Here is a 16618-nt window from a genome sequence, read left to right as displayed (position 1 = left end):
GTTGGATCACGTTTTAAACAAAGTGAGCATTCTTGAACAGGGTGTCTCTGATCTGAGGGAAAATGTATTGATTTTGGTACAGAATGGGAACAACTTAACAGGTGTGGCTCGAGAAAAGGAATTAAATTCACAAAGTCAAGCACTGGAGAGGAGGACGAAGCAACCCAAACCGGTTCTGATCCTGCAAGAGGAATTTTATGTGGAACCCTCAGTAACAGAGCCTCAAATTGATGGAGATAAATTTAAGTTCAAGGTTACTGAGGCTGAAGGACAGATTTGGAAAGGCAGTGGCCCTTGTGGACTGAGTGATGCAGGATGGATGAGCAATATGCTGGAGGGTGGCACTGCGGAAAAGTTTGGAAAGATGGATCATTGTAACCCCAAAGAGACTGTGGAGTACGCTGTGGAATACTTTTTGGCTTATGAACTGAAACATGAAGTTTGGGCAAGCGTGCTGAAGAGGATTAAAGGAGACGTTGGGAAAGAAGCTCTTTGGGACTCAATTTCAGGCCGGAAAAGAAACTTGCAGGCAGTCCAGGGAGATGACTTGAGAGCCTTGGACATAAGGGAACCGGGTTAGGGAATTAATTTGTTGACAGAAAAGACTGATAAAATTTGTAAAAAGGACTGGCAGAATCCGAAACCAGGGGGATGAGATGGTGGGAAAAATTGGGAACCTTTAAAAATAGTATTTAGTATAATATGGCATGATTAAGAACCTTTGGGAGATGGTGGAATGATTTTATCTGGCTTTAGTGGAAATAATATAAAGATTTAAGATATTAAGATATAAGGGTATATGATTTTAAAAGTATAAGATCTAAGGTTTTTTCTTTTCTTTTCTTTTTTCTTCTTATCTAGTGAATTGGAGCTTGGATAATTTCTTTTTAGATGCTTACTTAAATGGTGATGTTGACGAGAGAATAAGGTACAAATGGATTAAGGTAAACAAGTGAGTAAGCAGTGAAAGATGGAAAGAATTTGCTGACCTGATTAATAACTGGAATACAGAAAGGGAGGTGGGAGGAGGCCGAGGAAACAAGTTATTGAAAAATAGAATTTGAAAAATGGAAATTTATTTTTTCTGAATGTTTTTGTTTTTGGCTTTTATTGTGTTGGTGGGAGGGGTGGGGGGAGGGTGTGGGTTTTTCTCTGCTCTACTTTATGTATACTTGGGTTTTTGCTTTCTTCCCCTTTTTCTCTTTTCTTTATTTTGTTGTATTTGATTTTCTTGTTGTTGTAATTTTTGTGTTTTTGGAAAACTAATAAATATTATTATATATATATATAAAAAGAATAGAAGGAGACCCCAGAAGAAGAGTCTTCCCACAGCTTCTCCTTCCAGATTAACTCCCATCTGAACACTCTCTCCAGACCCTCAACATGGTCTTCCTATCTCAGCTACGACTGTTAATAGAGGATGAGCTGCCTCACTTCATGAAATTAAAACCTCGCTCCTTCAAAGTATTAGAGTTGAAAGACTGATAAAAATGAAAGAAGAGCAAAGGGAGAACAATATCGTGGTTCTCGAAGGATGGATAACATAGGTTACTACATGAAAAAGAAAATAAAATGATAATTATTATTAATATTTATTATTTATACCTTGCCCATCTGGCTGGGCTTCCCCGGCCACTCTGGGCAGCTTAAAAAAAAAATAAAAATAAAAATACTGATACATCAAAAATTAAAAGCTTCCCTAAACAGGGAATGTCTTCAGATGTTTTCTAAAAGTCTGGTAGTTGTTGTTCTCTTTGACATCTGGTGGGAGGGCATTCCACAGGGCCACTACTGAGAAGGCCCTCTTGCTGGTTCCTTGTAACTTAGCGTCTCGCAGTGAGGTAACCTCCAGAAGGCCCTCGGTGCTGGATGTCAGTGTCTGGGTAGAACTTCAAAGGTAGCCCCCTGTAGAGCGCATTGCAGCAGTCCAAGCGGGAGATAAGCGGAGCATGCACCACTCTGGCGAGGCAGTCCGCAGGCAGATAGGGTCTCAGCCTGCATACCAGATGGAGCTGGTAAACAGCTGCCCTGGACAAAGATTTGACCTGTGCCTCCCGATTGGAAGGGATCCAAATGGTCTTAATCCTCCAGGCGTGCCTGGAGTTGTTCACCAACCACTCGCTCAATCACCTTGCCCAAGATTGGAAGATTTGAGACTGGGCGATACTTGGTCATCGTGGCCGCATCTAAAGATGCGTCTGGGAAGGCTCCCTCACGGAGGGAAGCATTCACCACCCCACGAAGCCCATCGCCCAGTCCTTCCCGGCCAGCTTTTATAAGCCAGGATGGACAAGGATCAAGGAGACAAGTGGTTGGTTTCACTCGTCCAAGCAGCCTGTCCACATCCTCGGGGGTAACAGATTGGAATTGACCCCACACAACTTGACTAGACAAGACTCTAGCACTCTCCCACCCCAGCCCTGCTCCCACGGTGGAGTCTACGTCTTCTCGAATCTGAGCGACTTTGTGTGCAAAAAACTTGGCAAAATCATTGCAGGAGATCATGTGGCCTGTACTGGGCTACTGGGCCCTAATGGAGCAGGTGGTTCTGCTAAATTGCAAACCACCTGAAAGAGTCTCCTGCTGCTGTTTTCTGCAGATGTAATAGAGGCGGTGAAGAGTCTTCTTTGCTGTCGCTGTCACCACTTGGTAGGCTTGACATTGAGCTCTAACCCGTGTCCGATCAGCTTAAGAATGGGTTATCCGCCACCGGTGCTCTAGCCGTCTCACGATTGTTTCATTGCCCTCCGATCCGTGGAAAACCACGGGGCTGTCCGGGCCCCATGCAATCGGAGAGGGCGCTTCGGAGCCAAACAGTCAATAGCCCTGGTTAACTCCACATTTCAGCGGCCACCAGGGATTTGACTGAAAGGCCATCAACATGGGATAAAGCATCCCCTACCGCTCTCTGGAAACCATTCGGATCCATTAAGGGGCGGACCATCTGAATCGGTCCCACCTCCCTGCAGAGGGGAAGGTTCGCGGAGAAGTCCAGTTGCACCAGGAAGTGATCTGACCATGGCATTTCTTTAGTTTCGCTTTTACTTAGTGTCAGATCACCAACATCCATAGAGGTGAACACCAGGTCTAAGGCATGTCCGCAGCTATGAGTTGGGCCAAACATATTCAGGGAAAGCCCCATGGAGGCTATGCTTTCCACGAAGTCCCAAACGGCCCCTTGTAAGGTCGTGTCGGCGTGAATGTTAAAATCCCCTAGGACAACCAAACTAGGTGTCTCCAGGAGAACATCCGCCACGACCTGGAGCAGCTCAGGCAGGGAATCCTTGGTGCAGTGGGGAGGTCGGTACACCAAAAGGAATCCTGTACTGCCCCTATTGCCCAACTTCCAGAATATGCACTTGGAGAACTGGGTCTTCCCAATAGGGCGCCTGCTGCACAGGGTTGGACACAAACGAATGCCTTCAAGTTGTTGTTTTTTTTAATAAAAAGACTAAACATGCAGAAGAACTTTTTGACAGCAAGAGCTGTTAGTGGATAGGACTCCCTTGGGAGTGCTGGAATTTCCATTCTTTTGAGGTTTTCAAATGAAGTTAGATGGTCATCTTTCACGGATGCTTTACTTGCTATTCCTGCATCACATGGGAGGAATAGATTGCACCAGGGATCACTTCAAGCTCGAAAATTCTACAATTCCGTGATTCTCCCTTGTATGAATTCTTTGATGGATATTCAGATGGACTCTCTGGCTGAAACTCTTTCCACATTCCACGCACTGATAGGGTTTCTCCCCCGTATGAATTTTTTGATGGGAAGTGAGATTGGCCTTTTGATTGAAGCTCTTTCCACATTCCGCACACTGATAGGGTTTCCCCCCGGTATGAATTCTTTGATGGGAAGTGAGATTGGAGCTCTGACTGAAGCTCTTTCCACATTCCACACACTGATAGGGTTTCTCCCCTGTATGAATTCTTTGATGTTTAGTGAGATCAAAGCTGCTACTGAAGCTCTTTCCACATTCCACACACTGATAGGGTTTCTCCCCCGTATGAATTCTGTGATGGGAAGTGAGAGAGGAGCTCTTACTGAAGCTCTTTCCACATTCCACACACTGATAGGGTTTCTCCCCTGTATGAATTCTTTGATGGGAAGTGAAATCGGAGCTTCTACTGAAGCTCTTTCCACATTCCACACACTGATAGGGTTTCTCCCCTGTATGAATTCTCTGATGGCGAGTGAGATCGGAGCTCATGCTGAAGCTCTTTCCACATTCCACACATTGATAGGGTTTCTCCCCTGTATGAATTCTTTGATGGGATGTGAAATGGGAGCTCATGCTGAAGCTCTTTCCACATTCCACACACTGATAGGGTTTCTCCCCTGTATGAATTCTTTGATGGGATGTGAGATTACAGCTCATACTGAAGCTCTTTCCACATTCCACACACTGATAGGGTTTCTCCCCTGTATGAATTCTTTGATGGGAAGTGAGATTGGAGCTCTGACTGAAGCTCTTTCCACATTCCACACACTGAGGATTCTCCTGTGTGGGTGTCTGAGGGCCCTGCTCCTTCCTGCCACTTACCATCTGGCCTGGGGCGGGGCCTGAAGCCTCATAAGGACTGCTGCGCTCGGCTGCCCAGGAGGATTCTCCTGTGTGGGTGTCTGAGGGCCCTGCTCCTTCCTGCCACTTACCATCTGGCCTGGGGCGGGGCCTGAAGCCTCATAAGGACTGCTGCGCTCTGCTGCCCAGGAGGACTCTTCTGCGTGAGTGTCTGAAGGCCCTGCTCCTTCCTGCCACCTACCATCTGGCCCGGGGCGGGGCCTGAAGCCTCACAAGTACTGCTGCGCTCTGCTGCCCAGGAGGATTCTCCTGTGTGGGTGTCTGAGGGCCCTGCTCCTTCCTGCCACTTACCATCTGGCCTGGGGCGGGGCCTGAAGCCTCATAAGGACTGCTGCTGCGCTCGGCTGCCCAGGAGGATTCTCCTGTGTGGGTGTCTGAGGGCCCTGCTCCTTCCTGCCACTTACCATCTGGCCTGGGGCGGGGCCTGAAGCCTCATAAGGACTGCTGCGCTCGGCTGCCCAGGAGGATTCTCCTGTGTGGGTGTCTGAGGGCCCTGCTCCTTCCTGCCACTTACCATCTGGCCTGGGGCGGGGCCTGAAGCCTCATAAGGACTGCTGCGCTCTGCTGCCCAGGAGGACTCTTCTGCGTGAGTGTCTGAAGGCCCTGCTCCTTCCTGCCACCTACCATCTGGCCCGGGGCGGGGCCTGAAGCCTCACAAGTACTGCTGCGCTCGGCTGCCCAGGAGGATTCTCCTGTGTGGGTGTCTGAGGGCCCTGCTCCTTCCTGCCACTTACCATCTGGCCTGGGGCGGGGCCTGAAGCCTCATAAGGACTGCTGCGCTCTGCTGCCCAGGAGGACTCTTCTGCGTGAGTGTCTGAAGGCCCTGCTCCTTCCTGCCACCTACCATCTGGCCCGGGGCGGGGCCTGAAGCCTCACAAGGACTGCTGCTGCGCTCTGCTGCCCAGGAGGATTCTCCTGTGTGGGTGTCTGAGGGCCCTGCTCCTTCCTGCCACTTACCATCTGGCCTGGGGCGGGGCCTGAAGCCTCATAAGGACTGCTGCACTCGGCTGCCCAGGAGGATTCTCCTGTGTGGGTGTCTGAGGGCCCTGCTCCTTCCTGCCACTTACCATCTGGCCCGGGGCGGGGCCTGAAGCCTCACAAGGACTGCTGCTGCGCTCTGCTGCCCAGGAAGATTCTCCTGTGTGGGTGTCTGAGGGCCCTGCTCCTTCCTGCCACTCACCATCTGGCCCGGGGCGGGGCCTGAAGCCTCACAAGGTCTGCTGCTGCGCTCTGCTGCCCAGGAGGACTCTTCTGCGTGAGTGTCTGAGGGCCCTGCTCCTTCCTGCCACTTACCATCTGGCCTGGGGCGGGGCCTGACAGGCCTCACAGGGACGGTTGCTGTCACTGCTGCTGCGGCCCAGGGGGCTCCGGAGTGGCGCAGAGCTTTTTAAAAATGTTTTAAATTTTTCCTTGTCCTTTTTATTTTTATTTTTTGTATATGCGGGGACGTGGATGGGGGTGGGATGGATGTTTAGTTGGGAATTTATTTGTTTGTTTTTAACGGATTTGTAATTTTTATAGTTTTTTATTTGTATTGTTTTTTTGTTTTTTGGGGTCTTTTGTTTTTGTTTTTATTGTTTTATGGTCTTATCTTGTTCTTAAGGGGAGGGGTCAGGGCTGCCGGGGAGTGGGTCCCAGCCAACAAAATGGCTGGGGCATGTTCCACAGAGGGGGATGCGCTGGGACAACCGATCTCAGTGATCACGGGTAGGAGGAGGAGTTACGCTAAGACCAGACCTTGTCATTACAGAGGAGGCAGGTTTAGTCGTTGTCTGAGGACTATCCCTGCCTCCGGGTTTGGTCCTGACCGGACGGATACTAGAATCAGCAAGGGATACCCACATGACCTGAAGGTGCTGCTGTGCAATGCCAGGTCAATGATTCATAAAACCACTGCAATCCATGACTTGATCATGGATGGAGGATTTGACCTGGCATGTGTAACAGAGACTTGGTTGGATGAAGCAGATGGGCCTGTTCTTGCCGCTGCTTGTCCACCAGGTTTCTCTTACGCACAGCAACCCAGGCCTTGTGGGCGGGGAGGGGGGGTTGCAGTGATTTTTAGGAAGTCATTAGTTTGCACCAGGCGTCCTATTGGGAAGACGCAGTTTTCTGAGTGCATGTTCTGGAAGTTGGGCAATAGGGGCAGTACAGGATTCCTTCTGGTGTACCGACCTCCCCGCTGCACCAAGGATTCCCTGCCCGAGCTGCTTCAGGTCGTGGCGGATGTCCTCCTGGAGACACCTAGTTTGGTTGTCCTAGGGGATTTTAATATCCATGCCGACACGACCTTACAAGGGGCCGCTCGGGACTTCGTGGAAAGCATGGCCTCCATGGGGCTGTCCCTGAATAAGTTTGGCCCAACCCATAGCCGCGGACATGCCTTGGACCTGGTGTTTACCTCAATGGATGTTGGTGATCTGACACTAAGTAAAAGCGAAACAAAAGAAGTGCCATGGTCAGACCACTTCCTGGTGCAACTTGACTTCTCCGCGACCCTTCCCCTCTGCAGGGAGGTGGGACCGATTCGGATGGTCCGCCCCCGCCACTTAATGGATCCAAATGGTTTCCAGAGAGTGGTAGGGGATGCTTTATCCCATGTTGATGGCCTTTCAGCTGATTCCCTGGTGGCCCGCTGGAATGTGGAGTTAACCAGGGCTATTGACTGTTTGGCTCCGAAGCGCCCTCTCCGATTGCATGGAGCCCGGACAGCCCCGTGGTTTTCCACGGATCTGAGGGCAATGAAACAATCGTTGAGACGGCTAGAGCGCCGGTGGCGGAGGACCCATTCTGAAGCTGACCGGACACAGGTTAGAGCTCAATGTCGAGCCTACCAAGTGGCAGTAGCGACGGCGAAGAAGACTTTCTTCACCGCCTCTATTGCATCTGCAGAAAACAGCAGCAGGAGACTTTTTCAGGTGGTCCGCAATCTAGTGGAACCACCTGCTACATCGGGGCCCATGACGGGCCACATGATCTCCTGCAATGATTTTGCAAAGTTTTTTGCAGATAAAGTCGCTCAGATTCGGGAAGAGGTCGATGCCACCGTGGGAGCAGGGCCGGGGCGGGAGAGTGCTAGAGTCCTGTCTAGTCAAATTGCGTGGGATCAATTCCAATCTGTTACCTCCGAGGATGTGGACAGGCTGCTTGGACGAGTGAAACCAACCACCTGTCTCCTGGATCCTTGCCCATCCTGGCTTATAAAAGCTAGCTGGGAAGGGCTGGGCGATGGCCTTCGTGGGGTAGTGAATGCTTCCCTCCGTGAGGGAGTCTTCCCAGACCCGCTGAAAGAGGCGGTTATTAAACCGCTTCTTAAAAAACCATCTTTAGATGCGGGCACGATGGCCAACTATCGCCCAGTCTCAAATCTTCCATTCTTGGGCAAGGTGATTGAGCGAGTGGTGGCTGAACAACTCCAGGCACGCCTGGAAGAAGCGGACCATTTGGATCCCTTCCAGTCGGGATTCAGGCCTCATCACGGGACTGAAACTGCCTTGGTCGCACTGGTTGATGATCTCCGGCGGGCTAGGGACAAGGGTGAGAGCTGTTTCCTAGTTCTGCTGGATCTCTCAGCGGCGTTTGATACCATCGACCATAACATCCTTCTGGACCGTCTTGAGGGGCTGGGAGCTGGGGGTACTGTCATACAGTGGTTCCGCTCCTTCCTCCTGGGCCGTGTTCAGAAGGTTGTGGTGGGGGATGAGTGTTCAGACCCCTGGGCTCTCACTTGTGGGGTGCCTCAGGGTTCTGTCCTCTCCCCCATGCTTTTTAACATCTATATGCAGCCGCTGGGAGAGATCATCAGGAGGTTTGGGCTGGGTGTTCATCAGTATGCAGATGATACCCAGCTCTACCTCTCTTTCAAATCAGAACCAGTGAAGGCGGTGACGGTCCTGTGTGAGTGTCTGGAGGCGGTTGGAGGATGGATGGCGGCAAACAGATTGAGATTGAATCCTGACAAGACAGAAGTACTGTTTCTGGGGGACAGGAGGCGGGCAGGTGTGGAGGATTCCCTGGTCCTGAATGGGGTAACTGTGCCCCTGAAGGACCAGGTGCGCAGCCTGGGAGTCATTTTGGACTCACAGCTGTCCATGGAGGCACAGGTTAAATCCGTGTCCGGGGCAGCTGTGTACCAGCTCCATCTGGTACGTAGGCTGAGACCCTATCTGCCCGCGGACTGCCTTGCCAGAGTGGTGCATGCTCTGGTTATCTCCCGCTTGGACTACTGCAATGCGCTCTACGTGGGGCTACCTTTGAAGGTGACCCGGAAACTACAACTAATCCAGAATGCAGCGGCCAGACTGGTGACTGGGAGCAGCCGCCGAGACCATATAACACCGGTCTTGAAAGACCTACATTGGCTCCCAGTACGTTTCCGAGCACAATTCAAAGTGTTGGTGCTGACCTTTAAAGCCCTAAACGGCCTCGGTCCAGTATACCTGAAGGAGCGTCTCCACCCCCATCGCTCTACCCGGACACTGAGGTCCAACACCGAGAGCCTTCTGGCGGTTCCCTCACTGCGAGAAGCCAAGTTACAGGGAACCAGGCAGAGGGCCTTCTCGGTAGTGGCGCCCTCCCTGTGGAACGCCCTCCCACCAGATGTCAAAGAGAACAACAACTACCAGACTTTTAGAAGACATCTGAAGGCAGCCCTGTTTAGGGAAGCTTTTAATGTTTGATGTATCACAGTATTTTAATATTCTTTTGGAAGCCGCCCAGAGTGGCTGGGGAAACCCAGCCAGATGGGCGGGGTATAAATAATAAATTATTATTATTATTATTATTATTATTATTATTATTATTATTATTATTATGATAGGGTTTCTCCCCTTTATGAATTCTTTGATGTTTAGTGAGATCGGAGCTGCTACTGAATATCTTTCCACATTCAATGCACTGATAGAGTTTCTTTCCAATGAGATTTCGTTGATGGGAAGTGGAATGGGAGCTCTGACTGCAGCTCTTTCCACATTCCAAATTTTTACGTGCCTTCTCCGCTCTGCAGATTGTGTTGTGGTCACCTTTGTTCTTGCTTTCCAATTCATCACAATCTGCAATGGAGAGAAAAAGGGATTAGAGCCTCAGGAACAAATGGAGCCCCCAGTTATGGAATAATACTCATTAAATTTGTTGTAGAGAAGGCAGTGTTCATTAGCTTTGTTATTTGTAATAAACCAATGTATTTATTATTGGATTCTAATCGTTGGTTGAATGTTGCTTTGTTTGAAGTAAGTTATGCATTTTAACATTTTTGTACTTTTTAAAAAAAATGTACTTTTCCCATTGGATTACATTGTTGTTATTATTACTGTTTCATGTTTATACCATAGCACCTCGGGTTACGTAACCCTCGGATTATATAAACATCAGCTTATGAAAGCGACAAATCCATGCGCATGTGCAGAACAGTGATCCTCGGGTTGCGAAAACCTCGGGATCTGGCCGGACCTCCGGAACGGATCCCATTCGCAACCAGAGGTACCACTGTATATGTGTTGGAAGCTTCCCAGATTGGCTGGAGCAACCCAGCCAGATGGTCAGGGTATAAATAAACATTATTATTATTGCTATTATTATCACTGCTAGTGCTACCTGAGATTCAATCAGCCTGGCTCTTCTCTGGGGCGGATGTTGTTTGGCACACTCATGGCATCCCCTCCATCTCCAATGTCATTTGTCTCTTTGGTCAACCCAAGACTGACAGCACCAAAAACAAAAACAGAAAACCTGACAGAAGCTACTTATCTTTTCTAACAACTTTTAAGCTGACATTTAAGATGCCTGGTCAGTTCAGATCAGTCCAACTGTGGTAGAAGGAGGCAGAAATGGAGGAAAATTGTTCACAGAAAAAGCTGTAATTTAATATTTCTTGTGGGGGTCTTAGGTTCCCAGGTGTTGTAGGGAGCGCTGTGAAAATATATGAGGTTTGTCACATAGAGGTATTTTTTGAATTTCCTGGCAGATAGGACGATCCCACACGGAGGCTTACCAAGAGAGGCCACGATCCCCCAATTCTCCTCCATGACGTCCTTATGCAGAGCTCTCTGGTCAGGATCCAGCAACTCCCACTCCTCGTCCGTGAAACGAACAGCGACATCTTCAAAGCACACTGGACCCTAAAAGAAAAAGGGAAATGTCCTCCTCTGAGACAGCAGAAATATGATCTGCTACACAATGCTCTGTTATTTCCTTCCTGTTAATTACTGTGTTATTTCAATAGGATTGCTTTGCTGCACATTTTAATAATTGGTACCTATTTTAACACTTTAATTGAATTCTTTTATTCTGCATTTTAACTGTGGGTATTCGTCTTTTTGCAAATAGGTGGTACTCCAGCTTATGTTTACGTTATTCTGCCTACGCAAGCATTCCAGTTTCCCCGATGGAAGAATCCACTTTCTCCTCTCCTCGTGAGTTGTTCTTGGGAGGTTCCCTCCCAATGCCCTAGAGCCCAATTCAAGGGGTTCATGGGGGCATGGAGAGGGGGAGGAGTGGGGGGCAGGCCCCATTTTGCAGCAGATGGGGCTGGCTAGGTGAATCCTGGAAATTGTTATCATCTGTCCGCTGCTTAGAAGCCTATTTTAGCATTCATTGATGAATATAGAAATACAAGAAGCCTAGTTTGGATGGCCATCTGTCTTGAATGATCTAGCTGAGACTCCTGCAATGCAGGGGGTTGGACTTGATAACCCTTTGGGTCCCTTTCAACTCTAGGATTCCATGAAAACTGCAACTACAGATGAATCCTACTGGCAACATTCAGAAGGCTGGCATCACAGAGTTATAAGGGCAGGAAATCCCACAGTTCACAGCTGGAGTTTATTCTTTATTAGCAAGAGCACGATGTTCACAGACTTGGCTGAGTTTCGGGCCTCTTGAGAACAGCAGCTCATTCCCTGAGCCTCTTCCTCCACACAAGCAGTTGCAAAGAGTGAAGGCCCCCGGCTTCCCACAGCTTTCCAAGTCCCCTCCTCTCTGGGGTTTCTGGCAAGCGATTCAACAATGCGCCAGTGTGCAGCCTGCCTTTGCTCCTCCATGTTAGACCTCTCTTAGCTCTGAGAGACAAGCAGGGAGGGTGGATTCTGGCAGAAGGAGAGGGAGCCCCCGGTGGCTCCTCCTTCTCCTGACTCACCTCTGCCTCTCTACCTCCCTCCTCCCACTCGCCTCCTTCCTCTTCTGCCTCGGATTCTGCACTGCATTCTGCCACAGAGTCTCCCAGCTCACTAAGCCCTGTTACCCCTTCAGCTTCTGATGCCTCCTCTTCCCAAGCTTCTCCCTCTGAACGCCCATCCTTCCTCCAGCTTCACTCCTTGGGCTCAGCGCTATCTTCCCTTCCTGGTTCCCCGGCTGCTTCCTCCCACCATTCCTCTGTGCCCAACCAGTCCATGACATTGCTCCATCCCTCGGCCTCTGTCCCCACAAGGCAGCTTCCCCTGACCTGATCTGGTTCCACAGCCGCTGCTTCACTTCTGCCCCCATGAAAAGGTGGATAGGGAGGTCTTGCCAGCATCATTCCTTCACCTTCAAAAGAAAAAAAGGATAGCAGTATGCTAGGATTGCCTGCTTCTCTCACAGGGGAAACAGGACATCTCTAACTACAGATGGGCTTTGAGAAAGCCTTACCTGCTCAGTGCAGTTGAAGATTTAGGCCCATTTCATGTTAGGTGTGCAGAAATACGTCTCCCCTCCTCTGAACCCTTGTTCCCAACCCCCACCCCTCAAAGAAAAAGAAAAAAACCAAGATGAAAAGAACCCTCAGATGAGTTGGAAAACCAACAGAATGAGACCAAACGGAGAAAAACCACCTTCCTCCTTACCCAGTGGCCTCTCTCTGGTGTCCAACGGAGGCCTCTCTGCCTCACAGGAATCCAGGTCCATTTCTGCAAAATGATCCCTTTTCTGAAAGAACAATATGAATTCAAAACAGTAAATGAAAGGTGAGAAATATTAGAAAGAGAACGACACAGACAGAATCTTTAAGGGTGTTAGATCTCATTCCCAGAAAAAGGATGGGCCACCAGCAGACCATTTTGGGATGTTCTCCGTCCTGTTTGGAGCCCCTTGGGAGTATCCAGAGGAAAGTCTCTCTCACCTGCTTTCTCTCCTCTGCCTGACTCAGGAGGAAACCTTCGGCCAGGGCCACCGCCTGGGAACTGGTCTCCGCTCCACACTCCCTCACCCAGCTCTCCATCTCCGGTGGAAGGACAGCCAGGAACTGCTCCAAGATCACCAGGTCCAGCATCTCAGCTTTTGTATGCCTTTCTGGCTTCAGCCACTGATGATCAAGGTGGTAGAGTCGGCTGCAAACCTCTCGGGGTCCTTTGGCCTCCTGGCAGCAGAACTGCCTCAACTGCTGGCTCTGCACCACTGAGCGGAGGGTGTCCTCCTCAGCCAGGATCTTCTGCAAAGAGTTTTCCCAGAATCCCCCACTGCTCCCAGTTTTGTTGACATGGCCTCTTCCTGCTCTAGGGCCAGCTGAGTCTCCCTCTTCCATCTGTGCTCTCAGGAAGCCTCTGAGAGATCGGAAGGAACCCTTTGGTCTTCTGCCAAGTTCTGTCTGTCTGAATGAGAAGCTCTAGCAAATCCTACAAAGCAAATACATTGTTCTGTTACAAAAGTTGTACAATATCAGGAGAAGAAAAAGGTTCCCTGAGCAAGCATGGATGAGTCTTGCTGGGAACCAGGGTAGGATTGCACCACAGCCCTGACTCTGAGCTATCTTTCTAAAAAGGAGGAGGAGGAGATGTAGGCCTCTAGAAGGGAGATTGTGGAAATGTGGAGGCAAGCGAAGAGATTAATGCGAGGGGACTCAGCCTGGTTGCTCCTTTCTTCCAGTCAATGCATGATTGACAAGGGAGTCATTGGTGCCTCGTGAAAAATGACTACGTGTGTTGAATCTGAATCTCCTTTCTTGTAGCTTGAAGCCATTGGTTGGAATCCTGCACCCAGGTGACTTGGCTCTCCTAAAGGCCGGCCTCACTATACACTGCCTTTGTTGATCTAAAAGCAGCCTTTGATACAGTCTCCAGAACCAGACTCTGGGACAGACAACAGGGTACCTACATAGACAGAAGGCTTCTGCTCTTATTTCAGGCACTGCAGGCAAGCACGGCTCTTAGAGTCAGGTGTAGCCGCCTAGGACACCTAACGGACCCTATTAAAACCTCTAAAGGAGTCAGGCAAGGGTGCCTATTGGCCCCTCTACTATTCAATTTCTATCTAAATAATTTAGTATCTGCACTCCATGACTCAGAACTCCACCCTCCGAAGCTCGCAAATCGGCATATTTCGGTCCTGCTATATGCCGATGATGCAGTAATTTTATCTAGAACCCCCATTGGACTCAAAAGAGCACTAAGAAAGCTCGCAGCATACTGTGAATCTGAATGTCTCAAAATCAAAAGACCAAGATACTCGCTTTTGGGGCAAAACCAAAGCTTAAAAGCTGGGAACTCCAAGGCCATAAATTAGAACAAGTCACAAACTATAAGTATCTAGGAATGGTGGTACAGGCCTCAGGAGCCAACAAACTACACATAAACTCCATCGAGAGTTCAGCGGAAAAAACCGCAAATTGTATCCTGAATTTTTTCAGAACACAAGGGGGCTTCTTCGTTCCCGCAGCTCGAAAACTATACAAGGCCAAAACTTTGGCACAACTCCTTTATGGTTCTACAAATGGCTGGCATTGAATCTGCTCCCCAGAGGAATAGCCCCACTGATCCTCTGCGACCAATTCCAGTCAGGCTGGCAGACTGCAGTTCTGAACACCCTCCAGAAACTGGGTTTTGCCCCTCAAGCCCTTCTAAGTCTGGGCTTGGGCCAGGCAAAAGCCACGGTCAGGCAAAGAATATTACCGTATTTTTCGCACCATAGGGCGCACCTGACCATAGGGCGCACCTAGTTTTTAGAGGAGGAAAATACGGAAAAAAATATTCTGAATCAAATGTTGCACTAAACTATTTAAAGCAGCAAAGCGGGCGGCTCCTGTCCGCTTTGCTGCTTTAAAGCGAGCCTCAGAGGAGGGTAGGAAGGGGAACCATGGCTTATCTAAGTCCAGTTAATAATGCTGAGCCTGACTTATGGCCATCGAGATTAGCCTGGGCATCTCAGTGGAAATCTGGGGAGGCTGGGGTGGACTTTCAGTGGTCAAAGTGTGGTTGTGTCTTCCTGCCAGGCCTCTATTTCCTGCCCTCTTTCCCCCCTGCACCCCCGCACCCTGCTTTGAGGGAAGGAAGCGGAGCCATGGATCCTCTGCTCGCAACTGCACTGGATTCCCTCCACTTTGAAGCAGGAAAGTGGGAGAGGAGCTGCTTACACAAGTGTAAGCTGCTCCCCTCCCACTTTTCTGCTTCAAAGGGAGCCCAGGAGAAGGGAATCCGCTGCAGTCGCAAGCGGTGGAGGATCCATGGTCTCTTTCCTTCCCCCCTCCGTGATTGCTTTGAAGGAGGAAAGCAGGAGAGGAGCTGCTTACACAAGTGTAAGCTGCTCCCCTCCCACTTTGCTGCTTCAAAGGGAGCCCGGGAGAAGGGAATCTGCTGCATTCGCCAGCAGAGGATCCATGGTCCCCTTCCTTCCCTCCTCTGTAGTTGCTTTGAAGGAGGAAAGTGGGAGAGGAGCTGCTTACACGAGTGTAAGCTGCTCCCCTCCCACTTTCCTGATTCAAAGCAATCACGGAGGAATCCCTGTGAGCAGCGGAGGATCCATGGTCCCCTTCCTTCTCTCCTCCGTAGTTGCTTTGAAGGAGGAAAGTGGGAGAGGAGCTGTTTACACGAGTGTAAGCTGCTCCCCTCCCACATTGCCGCTTCAAAGGGAGCGCGGGAGGAGGGAATCTGCTGCAGCTTCCCCCACCTCCCGCAGAAGCCGTGCGCTCTTTAAAGGGGCTGCGCGGCTTCTCCTGGCTTTTCTGGGAGGTGGGGGGATTCCCCCACCTCGTAGAAAAGCCCGCAGGAGCCGCACAGCCTTTAAAGAGGGCGCCGCTCTTTGGGGCTTTTCCCCGAGGAGGGAGAACGGACCGATGCGGCCAGTCAGTCCCTTCTCCCTCCTGGAGAAAAGCCCGCAAGAGCGCACAAAGCTTGTGTGCGGCTCTTGGGGGCTTTTCCCGCCTGCCTCCCCCTTGCATTCGCTCCATAGGACGCACACACATTTTCCCTTGCTTTTTATTTTATTTTTTTTATAAATATTTTATTCGTTTTTGCATAAAAGACAACAAAGCAAAACAAAACAACAAACAATACACCAAAAACATACAGAATTACACAAACATAACATACTACAAAAAACAGAAATAAAAACAATCTTATCTTCATATTAATCTTGCATTAACTTGTTTCTCTGACTTCCCCGAGTCTCCCTTCCCTGTATTCCAATTCATACAATTAAACAACAAATCCCATTCCTCTGTCATAATTAACCTCTTTTCTGATTTGAATGTCTTAATATAGCTTATTCAATGCTTAGAACTTAGAATGTTGGGTCTTCTGATCCTTAAAATTTTACTCCAATAACCTTCTACATTCAATCTGATGTTATTTTAACATTCATTAATCTTGTAGTGTTTCTGTAAATAGTCTTTAAATTTCTTCCAATCTTCCTCCACCGTCTCTTCACCCTGGTCTCTGATTCTGCCAGTCATTTCTGCGGATTCCATATAGTCCATGACTTTCATCTGCCATTCCTCCAGCGTGGGTAATTCTTGTGTCTTCCAATACTTTGCAATAAGTATTCTTGCTGCTGTTGTGGCGTACATAAAAAATATCCTGTCTTTCATACGTACCTCTTGGTTGACCATGCCCAGGAGAAAGGCCTCCGGTTTCTTTGGGAATGTGTATTTAAATACTTTCTTCAGTTCATTATAGATCATCTCCCAAAAGGTCTTAATCCTTGGGCATGTCCACCAGAGATGAAAAAAGGTACCTTCAGTTTCTTTACATTTCCAACATTTGTTATCGGGCATATGATAAATTTTTGCTAGTTTGACTGGTGTTATGTACCATCTGTATATCATTTTCATAATATTTTCTCTTAGGGCATTAC

General features: G+C 49.2%; 2 protein-coding genes and 1 long non-coding RNA gene across 5 annotated transcripts in view; 1 reads left to right on the top strand and 2 right to left on the bottom strand.

Annotated features, from left to right (window-relative positions):
• Positions 1–16618, bottom strand: part of LOC310675562 (uncharacterized protein) — a 98315-nt gene that overhangs the window by 74551 nt on the left and 7146 nt on the right. For all 3 annotated transcript variants that reach the window (XM_083436413.1, XM_083436412.1, XM_083436411.1), the window contains exons 2-3: positions 12675–13167; positions 12388–12481 (exon numbers count right to left, since the gene is read on the bottom strand). In XM_083436413.1, the coding sequence (XP_083292539.1) occupies positions 12388–12481; positions 12675–13076 (496 nt within the window). In that variant the 5' untranslated portion in view covers positions 13077–13167. The remainder of the gene's footprint in view (positions 1–12387; positions 12482–12674; positions 13168–16618) is intronic.
• The window catches only part of LOC310675853, a 53777-nt gene continuing 39573 nt past the window's right edge, over positions 2415–16618 (top strand). The window contains exon 1 of the long non-coding RNA XR_014510245.1: positions 2415–2512. This is a non-coding gene — a long non-coding RNA (uncharacterized lncRNA). The remainder of the gene's footprint in view (positions 2513–16618) is intronic.
• LOC310676822 (uncharacterized protein) lies at positions 3489–10954 on the bottom strand (the record flags this gene model as incomplete). Its single annotated transcript, XM_083438999.1, has 3 exons — positions 10572–10954; positions 9331–9633; positions 3489–3529 (listed from the first exon to the last, which is right to left on the bottom strand). The coding sequence occupies exons 1-3, from the start codon at positions 10603–10605 to the stop codon at positions 3489–3491; spliced, it is 378 nt and encodes a 125-aa protein (XP_083295125.1). The 5' UTR covers positions 10606–10954.

The sequence above is a fragment of the Podarcis tiliguerta genome (assembly GCF_965153285.1).
Source record: "Podarcis tiliguerta genome assembly, chromosome: 4".
NCBI lineage: Eukaryota > Metazoa > Chordata > Lepidosauria > Squamata > Lacertidae > Podarcis > Podarcis tiliguerta.
This window is presented reverse-complemented; position numbering and strand designations above follow the sequence as displayed.